The 20,044-nt window shown below is 39.7% G+C and overlaps 1 protein-coding gene across 13 annotated transcripts in view; it reads right to left on the reverse strand.

Moving 5' to 3' along the window:
- Positions 1-1,223: 1,223 nt before the first annotated feature.
- Positions 1,224-20,044, reverse strand: part of mllt10 (MLLT10 histone lysine methyltransferase DOT1L cofactor) — a 55,909-nt gene continuing 37,088 nt past the window's right edge. For 3 of the 13 annotated variants that reach the window (XM_052596803.1, XM_052596808.1, XM_052596810.1), the window contains 10 exons: positions 18,785-18,957; positions 12,907-13,021; positions 10,423-10,495; positions 8,840-9,012; positions 6,606-6,797; positions 6,271-6,344; positions 5,582-5,922; positions 4,378-4,468; positions 3,846-4,037; positions 1,224-2,868 (listed from right to left, as the gene is read on the reverse strand). In XM_052596803.1, coding sequence (XP_052452763.1) covers positions 2,821-2,868; positions 3,846-4,037; positions 4,378-4,468; positions 5,582-5,922; positions 6,271-6,344; positions 6,606-6,797; positions 8,840-9,012; positions 10,423-10,495; positions 12,907-13,021; positions 18,785-18,957 — 1,472 coding nt within the window. In that variant the 3' untranslated portion in view covers positions 1,224-2,820. Of the gene's footprint in view, positions 2,869-3,845; positions 4,038-4,377; positions 4,469-4,748; positions 4,773-5,581; positions 6,028-6,212; positions 6,345-6,605; positions 6,798-8,839; positions 9,013-10,422; positions 10,496-12,906; positions 13,022-18,784; positions 18,958-20,044 lie in introns of those variants that run through there. The other 10 variants (XM_052596806.1, XM_052596802.1, XM_052596801.1 and 7 more) reach the window with 7 other exon arrangements.

The following is a 20,044-nucleotide window of genomic DNA, read 5'->3' on the forward strand; positions in this document are numbered from 1 at the left end:
GTGAGTGGCATAAAAATATTACTAGAGGTTTATTAAAGAAATCCGGTTCAGGTCGTAAAAGAGTTTATTTAATCATGGGAAAACGGAGACGGTGCCCCACAAAATGTAAAGTTTTTTTCAGAATTCCCAAGAATGCTTTCATCTGATTAAAATAAAGCGAAGATTTTTCAGATGCGTGAATGCTGTCACTGGGCCCATTGTGTGCGTGCCGCTTTGAGCGTATCAGGCTGGGGTGGAGGGGTCAGGGGTCAGAGGGTGGTCAGTAGTGTGGACAGCTTGATGAAGCTGAGGGGAGAGAGGGGCCTGCTGTTCCCACAGCAGGAGCGCTCAGAGCTGGGCAGGGACAGTGGGCAGGTCCCCAGGGGTCATGCTGAGAAATGGGTTCCACTCACCAAACAGCAAACACAAGGACAGACCGCAGAAATATGGGGGAAAGGGATGACGGAGTTTAGTGTCTGTTTCCTTGCTCATCATGGAAGAAATATGCATGTGGCTGATGCATTGAACCTGAAATTTCCAGCACAAGTAGTCTAATTTTGATAAAGGCAAAGAGTTTAAGATAAATGGATATGCATTTTTTTATAAAATACATTTATAATGCCATACTTTGTGTTTTAGTGCATTTATATCAGAAAACTAGAGTATTTCTCAGTCAGTGACAGATGCTCTTTGTAGTTTTTCCTCCTTTGGAAAGGAAATGTTATTTAAGGGTCCATTGTAGAAAAGGGCTTTTTTTATTGTTTTTATTTAATTGACTTCCATTGTATTGACAAAAAATGCAATGGAAGTAAATGGCATCTGAAACAAGTTAGTTACCAACATTCTTCAAAATATCATCTACTTGTGTTCAGCAAAAGAGAGAAATACAGACAGGTTTGGAATGATATAAAGAGGTGTATGATAGAATTAAAATTTTTTTTTTTGGGGTGAACTATCGCTTTAAGTTATGTAAAGATATTTATTTTAATTAGAATCTAGAAGCACTTCATTTGCGCTGAATGTCTTATTTTAACTGAAGAGCTCTGTAATTGGAATACTTGTCATGAGTCTGTATTACCAATGAGTCATACTTTTAATGAAAAGTGGTTTGCAAGTCTATTCTAGTATAATTCGTTAGCACTTCTTTGCAAGGATTTAAAAGCATACTGAAACTCAGAAAAATCCATCGGTTTCACTATGCCAAAACCGGCTGGTAAATAAAAAGGCACTGCAAGATGCAAGAATTGCAATAAACAGATTTTAATTTATCACTGAAAAAAGCACAACACTACAATCTCAGTGTTCCGGATTTCTTAATATGAAGCAGGACTCGCGTGGTTTCACTTTTGATGTTTTAAATACAAACTTTAGAGATCTTGCATAATTTCTGTACAGATACATGAGAACGTGGACATACCACATCTATAACGTATAAAACCACATCAATAAAACGGTGCAAAAAAAAACAAAAAAAAAAGTCCCTGCACATACAAAAATAAATTAATACACTTTATCCAGTCACCAGTCTTGTGGAAAGCCTGTTGGAAAAGATCGGAGCACACCGACAGTGCTTGGAAACGGTCCTTCACACCACTAATATGTATTTACAACAGAAAAGAGGTAAAAGTGTGCTAAACTAAATCTTATTTATTCTGACAGCTTATTCTTAATCCAATATGCATCTGTAGATTTACAAAGCAACAAAAGCGAAAGGGGTGGAAAACAGGCGTATTTACAAGACCACAGATTCATCAAGTAGGCTTTTTTCTTGTTTTAGAACTTCAGACACCAGGCAGACATGTTCATCAAAATGTTTACAAGACTCAAAAGAGCTGAGAATTTTGTACAGTAGTATAAAAAACATTTTTGCCAGTCGAGCGTTAGAATATATTACCTTGCGCCCAACATGTAATGAATGCAAATAAATAAAAAAGGAATAATAGAAAGTTGGCTTCAAAAATGATCAATGCAGCGCAAACAATCGAAATCATTTTTTTTTTTTTCAGTGTAGTCAGTCACTGTACAGGCAGAGATCTCTGGGACTCTCTGAACTGGTATTGCCTGAGCGACGCCGATTGGTATCAAATCATTTCACAAAAAAACATTGGATCAACTGGAGGGAAAAATAAAAAGGAGAGAGACTGGCAGCGTCTCCAGCTAAAAGCAGCATGGAGATCGGAGCCAGGCACTTGGGTTCAGGGCCTGGTCTGTGTGTCCTGGCTTGAGAGGTAGTTGCTCTTCAAAGAGTGCAGCAGGGTCAGTGAGACAGTTTGTGGACTTTTGGGACGCCTCCTCACAGGGGAAGCTCAAGATCAGGATGCAGAGAAGGCCTTCGTGGTGCACAAATGTCTGATCACTTCAGCTTTGAAATATTTGACGCAGACGGACAAATACGACAGGTTTTTATTGAGACTATCATTACGTGTTTCTTATTAAAGGGGTACAGAGAGGTAACAACGGTGGGCAGATACTGTTCCAGAGGCATCTCCATCTTACAGTCCCCATCCGTGACCTCGCTCTACACTGTCCGCTCACAGCGACTCGCACCAGCATGTCATTTCCAGCACACTGGCAGGGTGAGAGAGACTGTGTGTGTGTGCACATATGTGTGTGAGCCTGTCTTTTGGCCCCCATGGGATCCAGTACGGTTACAGCAAGTGATTTACTCAAACTCAGTGCAGCATGTTGTTTGCCAGATGGGCATCAAACTGGCAAGTGTGTGTACATATAAAGGCTGGTGCATGAATGTTCTGGTCTTGCTGCTCAGATTGCAAGTCTCTTGGGGTGGGGAGATGAGAGGGATCCATAAGGCAGAACTCCTCCAAAATGTTGTTTTGTACGTCAGGTCTTTTCTTGTCCTGTCACAGACACCGCCTTCTCCCCCAGTCTCTGAATAAAACACAAGCACGATTTCAATCAGTGATCCTCAAAATCTATGAAAAATTTTAATAATAAATATATATCTAAATTGTTATAAGAAACCTGTTGTAACAACATAAAAATAAACAATATAAAAATAATTATAATAAAAAATTAAATTATTGTAAATAAAATAAAAATTATATTTATAGTTATAATAATGCAATTATACTATATATATATGTGATATGTGACCCTGGACCTGGATCCATTAAAAAAATAAATTAAAAAAAGCTGAAAATTATAAGCTTTCCATTGATTTATGGTCTTTTGGGATATGACAATATTTGGCCGATATACAACTATTTAAAAATCTGGATTCTGGGGGTGCAATAAATAAAAAATATATACAATTTGAGAAAATCATCTTTAAAGTTGTCCAAATTAAATTCTTAGCAATGAATATTACTAATTAAAAATTAAGCTTTGATATATTTACAGTAGTACATTTACAAAATATCTTCGACAAACAATCTTTACTTAATATCCTTATGATTTTTGGCATAAAAGATATGACCATTTCGACCCAAACAATGTATTGTTGGCTATTGCTACTTATGACTGATTTTCTGGTCCAGGGCTACATATACTATAAATAAAATAGATTAATATTATTATACATTTTATTTTAACAGTGCTATATTTATATTATAAATGTGGTATAATTTTTTTTCTTCTTATAATTATTAATGTAAAACATGCCTATATATGCACACACACACACACACACACACACACACACACACACACACACACACACACATATATATATATATATATATATATATGAAAATAATCTTTTTTTATGAATGTACATTTACAATAACAATAATAATAAAATTCTAAAATATTATATACTACCACAATTTTTTATTAATTTATATATTAATTACATACTTAAAATAAAAAGACATGAAAATGAATCCAGAAATACTATGAGTGAATACTTTAGTCTGTTTGAAAGCTGCAGTACTAACTCCAGTTTTAGGAGTGTTGCTGTCGTTGTGTAAGGTGAGGAAGGGGTTTGTAGTGGTGGCGGGCAGGAGGCTGTTGATTGGCAGCTGCTGCAGCTGTATGTCATTCTGCTGCTGCTGCTGCTGCTGCTGCATTAACTGATAGAGCAGAGCCTGCTGCTGTTCCTAAACACAGACAGACAAACAGAGTATGATGAGATGTCTAGACAAAGACGGCACACCCACATACTGCTCACAGACCGTATGATGCATATTGCACAGAATAGTGGCAAGAATTTCCTCAAAATTGCAATTCCAAGCTGCCAGGATGCTGAAATAAACAATTCTGAGGAAGAAGCCGTTGTGACCTATGAGAGTTTTGTGGCATTGAATTAGCAAAGGATAAGGTTTGTTACATTATATTTCATTCAGACAGAATCATCTTGACTAATAAGAAGGATCATGGCTAAAATAAGCTGTTGTGTGGACTTCTCTGTGTGATGGAGCGTGTTAGCGCTCTTCTTACCGGTGTGACCTGCTGGGAGCTGAAAAGCTGCTGAAGTTGGTGCTGATGGAGGAAGATCTGTCTGTGCTGATCGCTGAAAAGCCTTGCCGCACTGCAAACACATGCATAAACCTTCATAAGCAGACTACATTTTCAGCATTTCAAAAACGTCTTGGCCGTGGCCACACAAAAGTATTACATATAAAATCAAACTTGAGACTTTTATCATAACCAGTGGTCTTGTTTTTGACAAAGGGAGGGCTGTTTAAACTGGACCTCGCTTAGAAAACATCAGCTGTTCAGTGTTAAGTACACAATTCTGTTTCAGAGACAGGCGTACAGGTGCAAGAGAATCAAAATGAGCATGTGAGAAAGAAGCAAGCGATCCTCACCTGGTTTTAACAGCGGGCATGCTGCTGCATTCCACAGCGCAAGCCAAAAGAGAGATCGGGAAGCAGAAAAGAGGAAGAAAAGATGAATGCAGCACACAATGCCAAGTAGTATGGATGAATCTAACCAACATGTCCAATAAATAACATTTAAATAATACATTTAATAAAAAGTTTAATTAAAAAGTTAAATATATCAATACATTTTAATAATATATATTGTTCTTAAATAAAGAGATAAAAAAGTATTTAAAACAGCAGCATAAAATATTAAAAAGTAAAAGAAAAAAAGCAAAAGAATTTAAAAAGCAAAATGTCTTTTAATAAGAAATGTTAATCATGTGACACTGATGACTGGAGCAAAGGCTGCTGAAAATTATGCTTTACCAACAAAGGAATAAATTACATTTTATATTAAAATAGAAATCTTTCATGATATTCTTTCATAATAAACTTTCATAATATTTCAAAATAACAATACTGTTTTCACTGATCAAATAAATGTGCTTTATATGGAAGCCTATTTCCACAACTGAATCAAAAAAAATTTAACAGTTAATTGCGAGATTACATCTCTCTAAAATTCTGTAATACAAACTCGCAGTTGACTTTTTTGTTTGAGTTTTAAAGTCAGAATTGTGAGATATAAAGTCAACAACTGTAAGATAACTCACAATTCTGAGTTATTTATAATTTATATTTATATTATACAATTTATAATTAATCCAGACTGTGGTATCATAACCCTGAAATATGCCTCCCAAAGCATTTGAATATACTATTTAACAAAAAGGACTCTCAGTGCAAAGTCTAAGTAGGAGAGTGCAAGTTTGTACCTGTTACTGAGACTGTTGGACATGGGCAGGGATGCGCTGGTAGCTGCTGAGGGATGGGGCAGGGGGCTGCTATTCTGGGGCAGGCTGGGGGAGGTCTGGATGACTCCGTTCAGGGTGCCCACGATGCCACTCATGGCCAGGTGGTTCCCCTGCAGAGCGCCCATCAGACCCGTCACCCCGGCTATGGCAGGGAGAGTCGAGTTGGCATTGCCAGGCTGGACGGCCAACCCGGCCATGCCAACTCCGTTCACCTGCTGCTGGGGGGGACTGTGGGCCGCAGACGGAGGGGTGGAGAGAGAGGACGTGCTACTTCCGCTACTATGGCCACCAGACAGGGGATGCTGAAAGAAAGAGAAAGAATAGAGAAAGCACAAGAGCATGAGAGAGAGAGAGAGAGAGAGAGAGAGAGAAAAGAGAGGTCAACGTGAGAGAGGCGCCTCCTGTACCTGCCCAACCAAACAGATAAAACATAACTCCAATCAGATTTATTCTGCAAGTCATTTACACATATCACACAGCCACCAATTATCCCATGAATCTGTCATTACGATGCAATTACATACTACACCACCACATCACTGCCACACACTCGACTATGTACAGATATACATAATATAACACTTGACTCAACTAAAGAGGTGCTCAGTCCCAGCAGATGGCATCTGCAGAGCAGGGGTAGAGGAAGTTACCTGAGTGGGCAAGGGTTGAGAGGACTCTGTTAAAACACTGCTGCCTAGCTGAATGCTCTTGCTGTGCAGCATGTCTGGAGGAGAGAGAGATTTTGCAACTTGACATGAATGCGGAGACCAGATTAGCTAGAGTTGAGCTGGGAGAGGAGGCTCCGTGAGCAGAACAGAGGGGGAGGAAGGGGGTCTGACGGGGGCTTGTGTGCGTGTATGTGTGAATATGTGGATCGGGGTGGGAGGTGTTTGGGGATGGGATTAGACTGTGACTGTCCAGATGGAGTGTGTGAAAACTGTACGAGTAGACGAGAGGCAGAAGGAAGCGTGTGTGTGTGTCTAACCTGCGTGAGTGTTGCTGGGGTACAGAGGAGAGGAGGCAGTGGTGGCCGTGGTGCTCGCAGGGGTGAAAGGCACAGAGAGCTGAGCGCTCAAGAGCTGCAGTCGTTCCTTCTTCATGGTGAGAGTTCGGATTTGTTCCTCCAAGCGCCGGTTTTCCACCTGCAGCTGGTGCAGGGACTTTAGCATTCCCAGAACTGGACATAAAAGCACACACACAAAACATACGCATCAAGATTTGACAGCAAAATAGCGGTGGTTAAAAACCACCGAGATGAAGCAGCGAACCCAATACCACAAGGCTGAAAACTACACTGGCACACATGTGGTTCAAGACCTCCAGAAAAAACTACAACGACAGACTTCCGCTCTCAGAGGAACACACAGCACTGATCGGGGGCCAGCAACCCCAAGCCAAATGCAAACCAGATGCAGTGTCAGCTAAACCGCACCACTGCTCTCATATCAGTGGTGAACAGAAACACAACTGCTTCCTGCTCTGTGACGGTCAGACTTCCCCCGTCGCCAGAAGAACCTCTATCATAACAGAAACAGCTGCTGCTCATCCACACAACTGTGACACTACAAACCAACCTGCGGCTACTGAAAGATCTGCTACCACCTCTGCTACTACACAAGTTACACACAGACAAAATACAGGTAATGAAGCTCATAATTACTGCACTATTAACCTATGCATAAATTACCCACATTACGGGGATGGATGTAATTACAGGCTTCAAATCGGCATATTATTTGATTGATATGCAGTAAAATAAGGTTTTTATGATGTAATTATTTTTGACTTTAAATCAATTATTTTCAGTGAAAGCAACAGACACCGGTTTATCACTGTGCACCCTAAGATTAAACTGGACAAATTAGACTGAATTTAAATGCAGCCAGTTTGCAATGACCATAATTAATAAAGGCTTTTAGCGTACTAATGAGAAATTCATTTGAAATGCCTTCTGATATCTCTACAACCTTCTTTAGCAAATCTGTAAACCCTCTCAGCTAGACTCTGAAATTGTTCTAACAGGAATTAATTGATTTTACATGCAAATTAAAAGTCATCACAATGATGCTAGGGTGTGTTGAGTGGGTTTCCAGGCCCACGGTGCTATATGGTTTTCTAAGTTGTTCTGAGTGGGTTTTTAGCATGATGCTGTGTGGTTGCTAAAGTCTTCTTGCATGGTTATTTACTGCCCCCGGGTCAAAAGTGTCAACTTTCAAGTCTCTATGACACTCTAATAAATATGACTTTGCTTTTTCATTTAATGCAAGTCCACCATTTTTTTTTGCTCCCTTTATTAAGGGAAAATCCTAACTCTCAAAAAAACAACAGCACTTGACTTCTCAACAAAGGCACATGATTAAAGGTATTATTTGTGTCTGTCGCACAGAGCGCAAAACCTGGAAGTCTAATACACCATGTATTCCTATGAAATTTTCTTTCATTTAAAATAAGTTCTGTATAACTTGACGATACTTGGACATTTTGTTGCATAACAAATTGCATTCACTCACAATCCAAACTTATGTAATTAATTAAACATACATCATCAGAATTCACTGCAGAGCAAAACATACAAATAGCAGCATTTTATATTTACCACAGACCTTGTTTTACTCATAAAAAACCCCAAGACATCATAGAAACCATCATAGAAATTGCTTAGGGAACCTAAGGAGAATTAGACTTTTGACGTCAGGGTTGCAGCACTCGATTTAGTGGATGAATTTGGCAAAGTTTTATACTCAAGCAAGCATTGTCCTAAGCATGCAGCACTAACAAAACCAGCACAACCTTCATTAGCTGACAAAAAACACCCATGTGGCCTTGTTGATTTCATATAACGAAAACCAAATGTTTGTCTACAACCCTTTTTCTATGACTAAGACAACATGGTGATTAAAAAAAACTAACTCTATGAACATGCAATGTTGTCAAAAAAATTATTTGAATGTAGTTTAATAAAGGTTGATAACATATAATAAAAGCCTACAAAGACATCTGACAGGACTAATTTAAAAACATAGGTGCCAAAATGAGCACTAGTGCAGGCTTATGTTCAGAAAGCCATCATTAGAACTGACAGGATCCTTTGGCTCAACAACATCCCCAGCAAGACCAGCGCAATGACAACCACAAAACCAAACCGCTCTGTGCTTGAGTTACGGTTTATTACTGTAAAATGAAGCAGCACGCATCATTATATGTAAGATAGCCTCTCACCATCTCCTTGTGAGCCCTGTTGGAAGAGGAACTGCTGTCCATCGTTCCATTGCCGGTCCAACAGCTGGTCAATGCTGGTGGCCACTGGGGGCAACGTATCAGATCCAGATCCCAGCCCCGGAACCAACGGTCCTGACGAGTCATACCGGATATGAAGCCCACTTAACGGAGACCTAAAGTCATTTATAGAAAACAAGTTAGATGTACATACACACACAAGCTCATCAAAATTCATTAAAATGGAAAGGCATGTCAGATCTGTTCACATTAGTACAATTCATAAATAATCAGCTTTCGCTTATAAATACAACACAGTTGAACTCCTGGTTTGGCATCCTGCCTTCAGAGGGAAACTGAGTCCACAGCTCGTCCAAGTGAGAGAGCCTGGGCCTGCCTCTCTGACACCATAAATCTCAGTACGCTCTTGTTTGGACAGACAGAGATCTGTGTTATTATGAATGCATCCAACCCTGGGCTCTACATCAGGGCTCTCGGGCGAACGGGAATCTATCTCTGGGGTAATTACGGCTGGGCAGAGATCTGCTCCACAAGGCAATAAATCTCCAGCACAGGACTGTGAAGCCATATCCCCCTGCATGGCTGCTCCGGTGCGGATCACAGAAACAGCACATACAGATATTCACATTTAATCTGACGACGGAGCAGAGCTCTTCTGAATTATATTCATGGATATTTGGCACACTTTAAGGCCCCTTCACAAGGAATTGTTTTTTTTTTTCATTTAAAAACATGCATGGATGGCAATGGAATTTAAAAAAGGCATTTTTTTAAGTTGAGATTTTCAAATTAAGTAACCTGTTTTTAAAACGCCGTCATGTGCAAGATGCTGCAAAAGATGCAGAATTTGAGATCAGCAGACGAACACAACCGAAAACAGAAAAACAACCGAAAAGCAACACTTTGGAATGCCAAAACGTGTTTAGTGTGAACAGTTTCTTGTAGCTTCAGTATTGAAAATGCTGCCATGCAAACACACAAACTGACAAGCTTGAGTTTATAGCGATATTGTGCTAAATGCATTTCTCAAACTCACATTTTGACAAAAAAAAAAAAAAAGAAACGACAAAACCGATCTGAAAAAAGTCAAACTGAGCATTTGAAAAATGTATGTTAATACTTACATCCATACATTAATATACTTAAGCAGCAATGAAAGTACACCAAATAAACCCACTTTTTAAATAAAGTGATCAAAATAAAGTCAACATACCTTTTCAACCAAACATTATATCCCGGAGGAATTTTTGTGTAGTATATATATACATGCTTCCACAGAAATCCGTTTTATATCCTCAATCACAGCGCAAAAAAGGCCACATCTCAGGTTACAGAAAACGAATGCACGGTTTCTTTCCGCGTTCGGAGACATCACTGCCAAAGTGAACTCTGAAGCCGGTTTGTAACTGCGATATGGACAACAGCTGAGTGCTCAAAATGCCTGCTGTTCGGAAAGCGAGCGCGCAAGGGAGGAAACGGAGTGAGTGAATGAGTGTGTTCTGTGGGGGAGGGAGGGACAGCCTGGAGGAGGGGACGTCTAGCTCTGGAATGTAAATAGGACTCACCGAGGGGAGAGGTTTGTCTTTGGTGAGTTTCCTCTTCTGGAGAAGCCGAGAGCTCCGTCTCCAAGCTCCTGATCTGAAAGGTAAACAGAGAGCAGTCGATAAGGAGCCGGCAAGAAGATGTGAGCGTTAGAGGAGCCTGGGAAATGCTGGGACGGGCAGCGTGACCCAAAGTGAGCCTGGTAGCCATCAGATCTTCCTCACAGAAATCCATCTAGGGGCGGCAGAGTGGTCTCTCTGGCGGCTCAGCTTGCACACTGACACCACTGAGTGTGTCACTGAGTCACCTCTCTCTCTCTTTCTCTCTCCCCCTCCCTCCCTCCAGCTCTTTCTTCCCCGTGGAGGCTCCCATCACCCTGCCTGCAGGCCCCATGCCAGACACTGCTTTTCATTTTCTGCAGTGAAAGTAATGAATCACATATGCGCCTCGCCAAGCACAACCCCCTCCCTCCTCTCTCTCTCTCTGTCTCGCTCTCTCTCTCTCTTTTCCCCCCCCCACCCCCCTCTAGTCACAGTTAGCCAATCCCATTTTCTCTTCCTTCCTGCTTCCTTCCCCCCTTCTTTTCCCTTTTCACCCCCGTCTTGTTCTTCTTAACACTTTCCAGCCCACTACCACCTCGAGCGCAGGCTGGCTCCAGTGGGGGTGTGGGCACATCAGGAAGGGGCCGGGCAAGGTCTGGACTGACTTATTATAGGCTGACCCCTTGTCTGACCCTGGATCAGCCCCGGGGCTACAGTGCAGACTGGACCCGAAGGCGTCGGGTATCACTTTATAAAATAAAAATAAAAAAATCAGAATGAACAGGGACTGAAAGACACAGTGGAAACCTATGAGGAGCAACAGGTGACCAGCGTTGAGAGGGAAGCACAAGTAAACAAGCCTTGTTCCACAGCCTCACTCATCCAATTAAACATTTTTAGACTAGGATTTTTATTTATTGACCAAATGCCACTATCTAGACAACAGGGAGGCCAGTGTATGATATATACCTGACTTTTATTAAATGACAGCAAATTAGATGAGGTATAAGAAATTTGCTCAATTATGATTAAATGATTATGAAAAATGCACTAAAAACAATAATGTATATATTATTACTACTAATATATTTAAAATATAGAAGATATATATTTTAAGAAATTGACTTTTATTAGTTTTTATTATTTTTTTATATTACAACTATAAAGTTATACGTACGTTCAAAGAAGACTTATTCTCTCCAAGGCTGCATTTATTTGATCAAAAATACAAATACAGTAATATTATAAATTATAAGCATTAAAATTGAAAGTCTAAAATATATTTTAATATATTATAAAATGTAATTAATTTCTGCAAAGCTGAATTTTTCTGGAATGCCAAAGCGGAATTTTCTCTAGCCATTACTCACTCCAGTGTTCAGTTCACATGATCTTTCAGGAATCATTGTAATATGCTGATTCGGTACTAAAAAACATTTCGGATTATTCGCCAATGTTTAAAACAGTTGGGTTTTTTTTTTCCAAGATACTTTGATAAATAAAAAGCTCAAAAGAATAGCATTTATTTTAAATATAATTTTGTTTTAATTATTTATAAACACCTTTACTGTCTCTTAAGATCAATTTTATGCATTTTTGCTGAATAAAAGTTTTAAATTATTATTATTATTTTTTTTTTTTAAATCTTACTAAACTTCAGAATGCATCTCTCTCAAAATGTCGACATACAAGCCAAATCATTAACCTGTTAATGTTTAATAAATATCCCCTTCTTTCTACATGCTGCGCTGTAAACTAATGCCAGATAAGAACTGGGCTTATGCTAAGAGCATGCAAGCTTTCCAGTCTCAAGCGGTGGTCTCTTTAAGGACGGGTGTTCTTCCTCCTATTGTTAGTCAAATGACCCCCTGACCTCTGTTTTAGGAGGAGGGCATGACTGATCCATTATTCCTCAAAGGCTGTGTTCCCCTTTTTTCCCTCTCTCTCTCTTGCTTTCAACTACACCCCACCCCAACCCCCATGACAGGGTCCTGCAAGCCCATTCGCTCATGACCGAGACCCCCAGGGTTTAGGCAGGGTCCGGGGAAAGTGTTGAGTGGTCTGGGAAGGAGGGAAGGAGGAGGGAGAGGGCTGAGTGTAAGGTAAGCCTGCCTCCTAAACCCAGGGCAATCCCCTCTGTGTCATCACTGCGGTCATTGTGCAGATTAATGAAATGTTTGAGTGCTAGCATGCTTCATTTAACAGGTATGCACACTTTCAGATTTCTGTCCCGGGGAGTTTTGTTCTCTGCCTCTCCCTCTCTCCGCGACCTGAGGAGGTTAGGAGGGGGGGATACAGCTGACCACACATTCCATATGCACAGGGGAGTGGAGAAAGAATGGGAGGATGAGGAGAAATGGGAGAAGAGAGCGCAGGAAGCAGGAGGAAAGGATTTGAGAAGGTAATCCTGCGCCAGTGGGAGGTACCGGCTAAAGATCAGCATGGTTCCTCGTCTGTGCGTCTCACCTGCCGGGGAGCCCTCGGACTGAGCGATCAGCGCAGCCATGGCGGAATTCGGATTTAGCCTGTTTCCGAACATATGGGATGGCGCCAGGTTAAAGGATCCCGGTAGAGAGTTTGACTGAGGAATAAAACACATAAGAAAGAGAGTTAGACTATGGAACACTGTCCAATTCTAATTGCTGGTGAAGCGCAAGTATACGTCTCTGCATGTGTGTGTATGAATGTGCGCGAGAGTGTTGGGCCAAAGAGCTGGAAGATAAAACACCATGTCAGCTGTATTTCCTGTGAGCCAGGAGAATTGGCTGAGCCTGTAACAGCAGACCCACAGCCCTGAACAACATACAGACCATGTGCTTCTGCAGCTAATTATTTAATCCAATTAAGCCATTTCCCTAATAATGGTTGGGATTGGTTGCGGTGTTGCTTCTGAGGTAGCAGCATATGTGCAACAACAAACTCGGTGCATGGTGTAAACCACAGAAAGGTTTACATGATTTTGCCCTTAAATTACACTTTAGCAGTGGAACAATGTTGTAAATAGCAGGAAACTGCTGGGAAAGTTGAAGAATTTTTACTCAAATTTTAGCTCAATATAGATGATTACTCGTTTATTCATATTTACAGATGACATTACCATTTATCCTGGTAAGGTTGCAGTATATTTTCATTTATTTATTAGAAAAGATTTCTATTTCAAATAAATACTGTTCTTTTGAAAAATAAAAAATAAAAATCATGAAAAACCAAAACTTCCAAATCCCTTAAGCACTGTTCAAAATGGGTAATAACAGTAAATGACTCTTGAACCCCAAATTAGCATATTACATGATTTCTGAAGGATTATATGACACTAAAGCCTGGAGTAAATGCTGCTAAAATTCTACTTTGCAATCACAGAGAAAAAAGCATTTTAAAATATATTAAAATAAAAAAATTAAAAACTAAATTGTAATAATATTTCCCAATATTAACGTTTTTACTGTATTTTCCATCAAATCAATATAACCTTGGTCCTTTAAAATAAAAATAAAAGACATGGGCTTCATACAACACATCCTAAATATTCAGTCCTTTCCCTCACTGCTCAAATCAATAAATTCTTTCCATTTTTTCGCTCGCTTCGAGGCCTTATCTGATCTGATCTGAAACAGGAAATAACACTATAGCTGAAATAACACTGTATTGGATTTCTTGCTCTGTTCCTATAGAATAATGTCTTTATGTTTAACTTAAAGATTTCTGACCGTAATGGACTAAAACATATTGGAAATCACACCTACGAGTGACCAGTGAATAGACAACCATACAATGCCAACATTTAAACCAACCTTGAAAACATGCTTCCCTTTATGGATCTTCTGCTAACAACTAAAGGATATAAAAATGTGATTTGTGGTCCTAAGACATGGAGCAAAAGAAACTGTAATCCTAAACGTGACATTGACTGCCTTAACTATTAAAGAAATCAGTTTAATAATAAAAAAATTTATTATTATTATTAATTATATAATAAAAAAAAATAACAAAAGTATTGGAATGGCTAATATTTTTTGGCTACAGACTTAAGATTTTTTTTTAAGATATCCTACATTCCCCTGGCCCCTCATGGCCCCCGCAGGTCCTCCCCGTTCCTCAGCCTCCTCTCTTTCAGGCCGTGTGGAGAGAGGAGGGAGCATGACCAGTGTGAAGAGAACCCCTCATCCCACTACACGGCTCTCTGTCCAGCCTGTCAGCCCTCATCCCGTCAGTGAGCTGGGCTCAATGCGCCCACACAGGGAAAAGAGGGACAGCCGGATTGTTTGAGGCTTAGGGCTCTCAGCGCCATTGTGGAGGTTAACGAAGAGTGGGACAGAGGTGGGTCTAGGGGGTGTGCGCTAGGGTTGAAGGTCACTGCTGCCCTGCTTGCAACCACTGAATTTTTTCTTCGAACCATTCTTCAATCCACAAAGAAAAAAAAAGAAAAAAAAAAAAGCAAACACCTAAGAGACAGGCATGCACGGAATAAAGGATGATTGTTTGCACAGATTATATTTGATAAAACACCACGTTATATATCTAATAAAAAATTTATTCTACTCCTGACCCCGGACATAGTTTTAAAAACCTCACCTGTTTACTGATCTGCTAACTACAACCTAGTGAAGAAAAAGGCTCATTGTATTAAATCTCCCATGCCATAAAGCTTAGGACTAATGGGGGATATATATTTGCAAGCGTGCGTAAGGAGGGGCTGGGCTGCTGGGAGCCCTGCAGCATTAAGGCCATCAGTGGGTCTACTTCATCTCCTAATGTAAGGCCACCCTGCCTGGAGAGAGGGCAGATCTGCACAAACAAAGCCCTGTTGCCTGGAAACGACCGGTTGCTACAGCAGCGCAAGTCAAGACAAAGATGCTCAGGAGAGCGGCAGAGACGGTGCTCAGTCTCTAGTGCGCTTCCAAAGGGCCCATTTGGAGCTGCGCTGGGAGCCTGTAAGAATGACTTGACTTTATTATTGTCATCCGTACACATGCAGTAGCGACTCTAAAGTCAGATTCATGAGGGGGTTTATTCACTATTTTTTCAAAAATCTTACCAAATTCAAACTACTATGCATGTATAAAATTACTGACTCCAAGGAATAATAACATTGCCAATTTAAAGCCAATGATGGCATTTTTCTCACAGTCCCATTCTGTTTATTTGACCACACATACTGCTCTGACTAGCTAATGCAAACACAATCGAAACACCCTGACGTTCATCCCTTAAGACCATATACTTAAGCAGCCAAGTCATAAATACCCTAAATGACTCAAAACACTGTCTTTCAAGAGCTGAAAAATGAGGTCTGAAGTGACTAACTTTACTTCTCACACTGACATGTTATGTACCGTTGTGGCCCTCACACGGCCTCCTCCATACTGATGATATACTGCTGCAATTATATAAATATTGCATTAGCACAAACCCGGGCACTTGCGAAGCAAATTCATTTGTTCTGTAGAAAGAAAAAAATCCTGTCATGAAGAAAAATACGAGTTACTTAATACATAAATAGCTGCAACCCAACGTTTACATCTGTGCCTTTTAGGAGTTAATTACTATTTGTGCCATGAACATGCTCAAACAGCATTTATCTTGATAAAACTGGAGCAAATTAACACGCAGTACAAAGATGATGAGTATAATTCTATTTAATTGGTTAATTTTGTGAGAGATGATATATAAAGAATACGTGTGAACTGAAAGCTCTGTGCGATTATAATCAGTACAATCTTTCTTCGCAGATGTTGCTTTTTTAAATAAAATCTAGGTATGGACTTTTTGCAGATATACAGTTCTGTTCAAATGTTTGGTGTTGGTAAGATTTGTAAATGCTCACAAAGACTGCATATATTAAATAAAAACAGAACTATTTTGAAATATTAAAATTTCAAATAATCTATTCCTGTGATAGCAAAGTTGAATTATCAGCAGTCCTTACTCCAGTCTTCAGTGTCACATGTTCCTTCAGGAATCATTCTAATATGCTGATTTAGTGCTCAAGAAAACCATTATTTTTCATTATCAATGTGTAAAATAGTTCTGTTGGAAATTGCAAAAAAAAAATTTCAGGATTCTTCAATGAACAGAAAATTTTTGTGAAGGTTGGGAATAATGTTGTGACAGTATCACCATGGGGGCGGGGGCGTTCCCTCTTTTTCTCACATTCCTTTGCTTTTAAATAGCATGTAAAAGCGGCATGCGCATTTTACTTTCACTTTCAAAGAGCGGCAATTTGGCGTAAAGCAATTGTTAGTTTTTTGTTTGTTTGAATTTTCCTCGCTTTCCTTCACTTTTAAATAGTTTAGCACCAAGCGCCAAGCCTAAAATTAATGGCAGTTATTTTAAACAAATGTCCCTTTTGACCAATTTAATGGAACCTTAAAAACCTGACCCTTAAATGTTTTAACTGCATCATATTTGCAAATGACTCTCTTAACCCCTTTGCGTGCAAACATCGCTGACGGCCCCAGTTTATTATTGTTTCACTTTCACAGCACATTAAACATCACTGTCTTACTTCATCTGGACAAACTGTGCATCAATGGAAAGTTTAAAGACTCAAGCTTCGATATTTGACCAATATTTTGATAAAACATTGTTGCAGTGACAGATATTTAGTGATTTATGTCAGGAGTGCAAAATAATAAATCCGTATTATGCCACATTTTGAATAGAAATTCACAACTCACTCATATTCAGTCACGTCAAGAGCGGTTTATTTGTGTTCACATAGACTCACTGAACAGCGTCAATAAGGATTTACAGACCAAAGATGCATATCTGCGGAGATATATGGATATATTTACTGATGTTTACTTCATATTTCTTCAGACAGAATCGTCATTTCTATTCATTTTCCACGGATTTACGCGATCAGATGATAAACAGCCTCTCCCAGCGATCTCTGTGTGCGTGCAGTAGTCACAGCTCGTGCGGTGTGTGACTCAGACTCTGATTGGGTCTTTCAAACGTCAATCTTAGAGTTTCATATCTGGACACCGCCCCATCGTGTCACATGCTTCCTGCACACTTCCTGGTAGTTATCTGGCCAAAACAACACTGAAACACCTCTGTACACACAAAATATCCGAATAATAAACCCGCGATTACGATAGTAAAGCTTGGTATGAGAATTTCTTGAGATCTGGGGCGTTTTTATAAAAAAAATCGAAAATGTACATCGGAAATGCTAACTTGTGCAGCGATGAAAAAGGCTACAAATAACATATTTTTACAACAGTAAACGACCAAATTCCACCCCTGATCGCTAAAGGAAGTTATTATAAACACTCGATCGGGGTTTAAAGTGAGTTTTGAGTAAAAGTGTACTAATAATTTCATAAATTGTCAGATGTAGCTTGATGCTAACGTTAGCACCAATGCTACTAATAGCAGGTGCTTTTCTTCTTCATAATGCATTTTTGTCTCAATAATTCACGTAAGGTCGTAAGAAAATGTTTTGTTGTATTTTTATAGTAAGACTTTTGATAAATAAGGGCTAAATGCAAAGAGAGACTGAAGTGAGATCGCTGCTTTGTTGCTTTGTAAAGCCTGAAAAACCACAATCAAGGCTAATAAAGGTGGAATAAAAACAAAAGAATAATGATAAAAGAATAATGCGGATAATGTGTCATACTTGGCGGAGGTGTGAAAGAACCGTTTGGTGAGAACAATACAATCATGATTCGGGCAGTTTTCAACAGTGAAACATACACAAAGAGCACAGGAAAGTTTACATGTGAGATCTTACAGAGATGACAAGGGCCATAAATCAATCTGATTAGCCTTCTCTAAAAACACACATGACATGGCCTTAGAAAATATTTCATAAAATTCACAGTTTTACAGATTCGATTATGAAATTTTTTATGAAGTCTTGGAAGACTTGTGGCCTTAGCTACACTGTGTTTTCAAACTCATTTCCTACATCAACATTTTTTTAAATACATTTAAAACATATGTTTTTAATATTTTTATTTTTGTTTTTATGTTTGAGCTTATATATCTCTATTATCATAACAGTCTGAGTGATTCTGATTCCTGAACAGTAAACTTTAAAGTGTCAGCTTTGTGAACAAAGGTTGATTATGTATCTAGTCAGAAAGAATCATGAGCAGAAACCTTTTTATTTTGGGTATGTAATTTCGGTCTCCATGCCAAAAAAGGGGGGTTACTAGTAAGGGGTTAAAGTTGTTAAAATTTTAATTAAAACAAAAACACCACATACAAAAATTTAATTTAGTCTGGAGTCATTCATTTGCCCATTTTCACAAAACCAAACGGGTATTGAAATAATCAATCACATAAAGAGTGACCACTGAGCATGAATACATAATAAGGTCAATTAAACACTCACATGTGTGGAAGAGGTGCTGGTGAACGGGGCAGTCGGGGGCAAAGATGTGAGAGTTGACATGGAAGTGACCACTGACTGATGAGCAGGTAACTCGGAGTTGGATCCGGACAGAGACCCTCCAAACACAGCACTGGGTAATGGGCAGGCTACATCGCTACTGCTGGAGTACGAACCTGCAAAAAGACAGCAATTACAGAAAATGATTAAAGCAAAACAGCACACTTTCGATGATAATCACTTGGCCAAACAATCTCTTTTGATTCCCACCGAGTCAAAAAATAACATTGTCTTGTTTATCAGCAGGAGATCTGGCATAGTAACTGGGGGATGTGAAACAAATCAACGCAGGTTATGACCTGTAATCTCGTGGTAAAAGCAACGTTTTAATAGCTGTAAGGGCAACCTCTGTCCTCCAATATACCTTGACTGGTTATCCATCTATCTTTGCCGCTGCCCCTGAGATGAACTTTGTGGACTTTGAATGGCCTGTCTGACCAGGCCCTCATCACAGCAGACTTTGAGAGCGAGCACAAAGCATTTCGGAGTCCTCTCAACATGCACTCTGCACCGGCCTCCCAGTGACCCAGAAAACAGTTCCCTGAATCTGACGACTCACTATTTCTTCGGTAAAAATGAGCTGGGGAGGAGTGCGGCCCATTCATATTTATGTGCCGGTTCATGACATGCACGCTGTTTGTTGTTGCTGTTGTTTTATTGATTTCCCCCCCCCCTTTTCTCTCTCCCTCCTCCCCTGCCACCATCTCAAATAAACCCAGCTGATGGCCCAGGCTGACCCATTGCAGGAACGAGAGAGAGGCCCCCTTGCCACACAAAGGAATGAATGGCTTGGAGCAGTCTACATTCACTGGGGAAACAAGGAAACATTGTTGGGCGGAGAAGTACCACGTGAAGCATTTACTGTACCAAGCTCCAAACTCCACATAGGAAATATGTAATAGAAAAAGGAAAGCTTAGACATCGCTGTGTCACGGTTTTCCCATTTAATCCCAATTGGTTTTACATTTGGGAGATTTGTGAATACCAGCCGCTGACTCGGCTCATTAATGATTAGATTCATCTTTAAATCATCATGCTGATCTAGTAATCTGGTTAATAATTAACATTTCAGAAAAGGTCAACCAACGGAGCATTTGATTAGAGGTTACTAGACATGAGCGACCAAACAAAGCAAGGACAAAGATCCTGTTATCTGGTGCTGATCGAACGGGCCCGATCGATCCGGGCTTAACATCTCCTCCT

This window comes from Carassius gibelio, chromosome B24 (genome assembly GCF_023724105.1).
Source record: "Carassius gibelio isolate Cgi1373 ecotype wild population from Czech Republic chromosome B24, carGib1.2-hapl.c, whole genome shotgun sequence".
Classification (NCBI taxonomy): Eukaryota; Metazoa; Chordata; class Actinopteri; order Cypriniformes; family Cyprinidae; genus Carassius; species Carassius gibelio.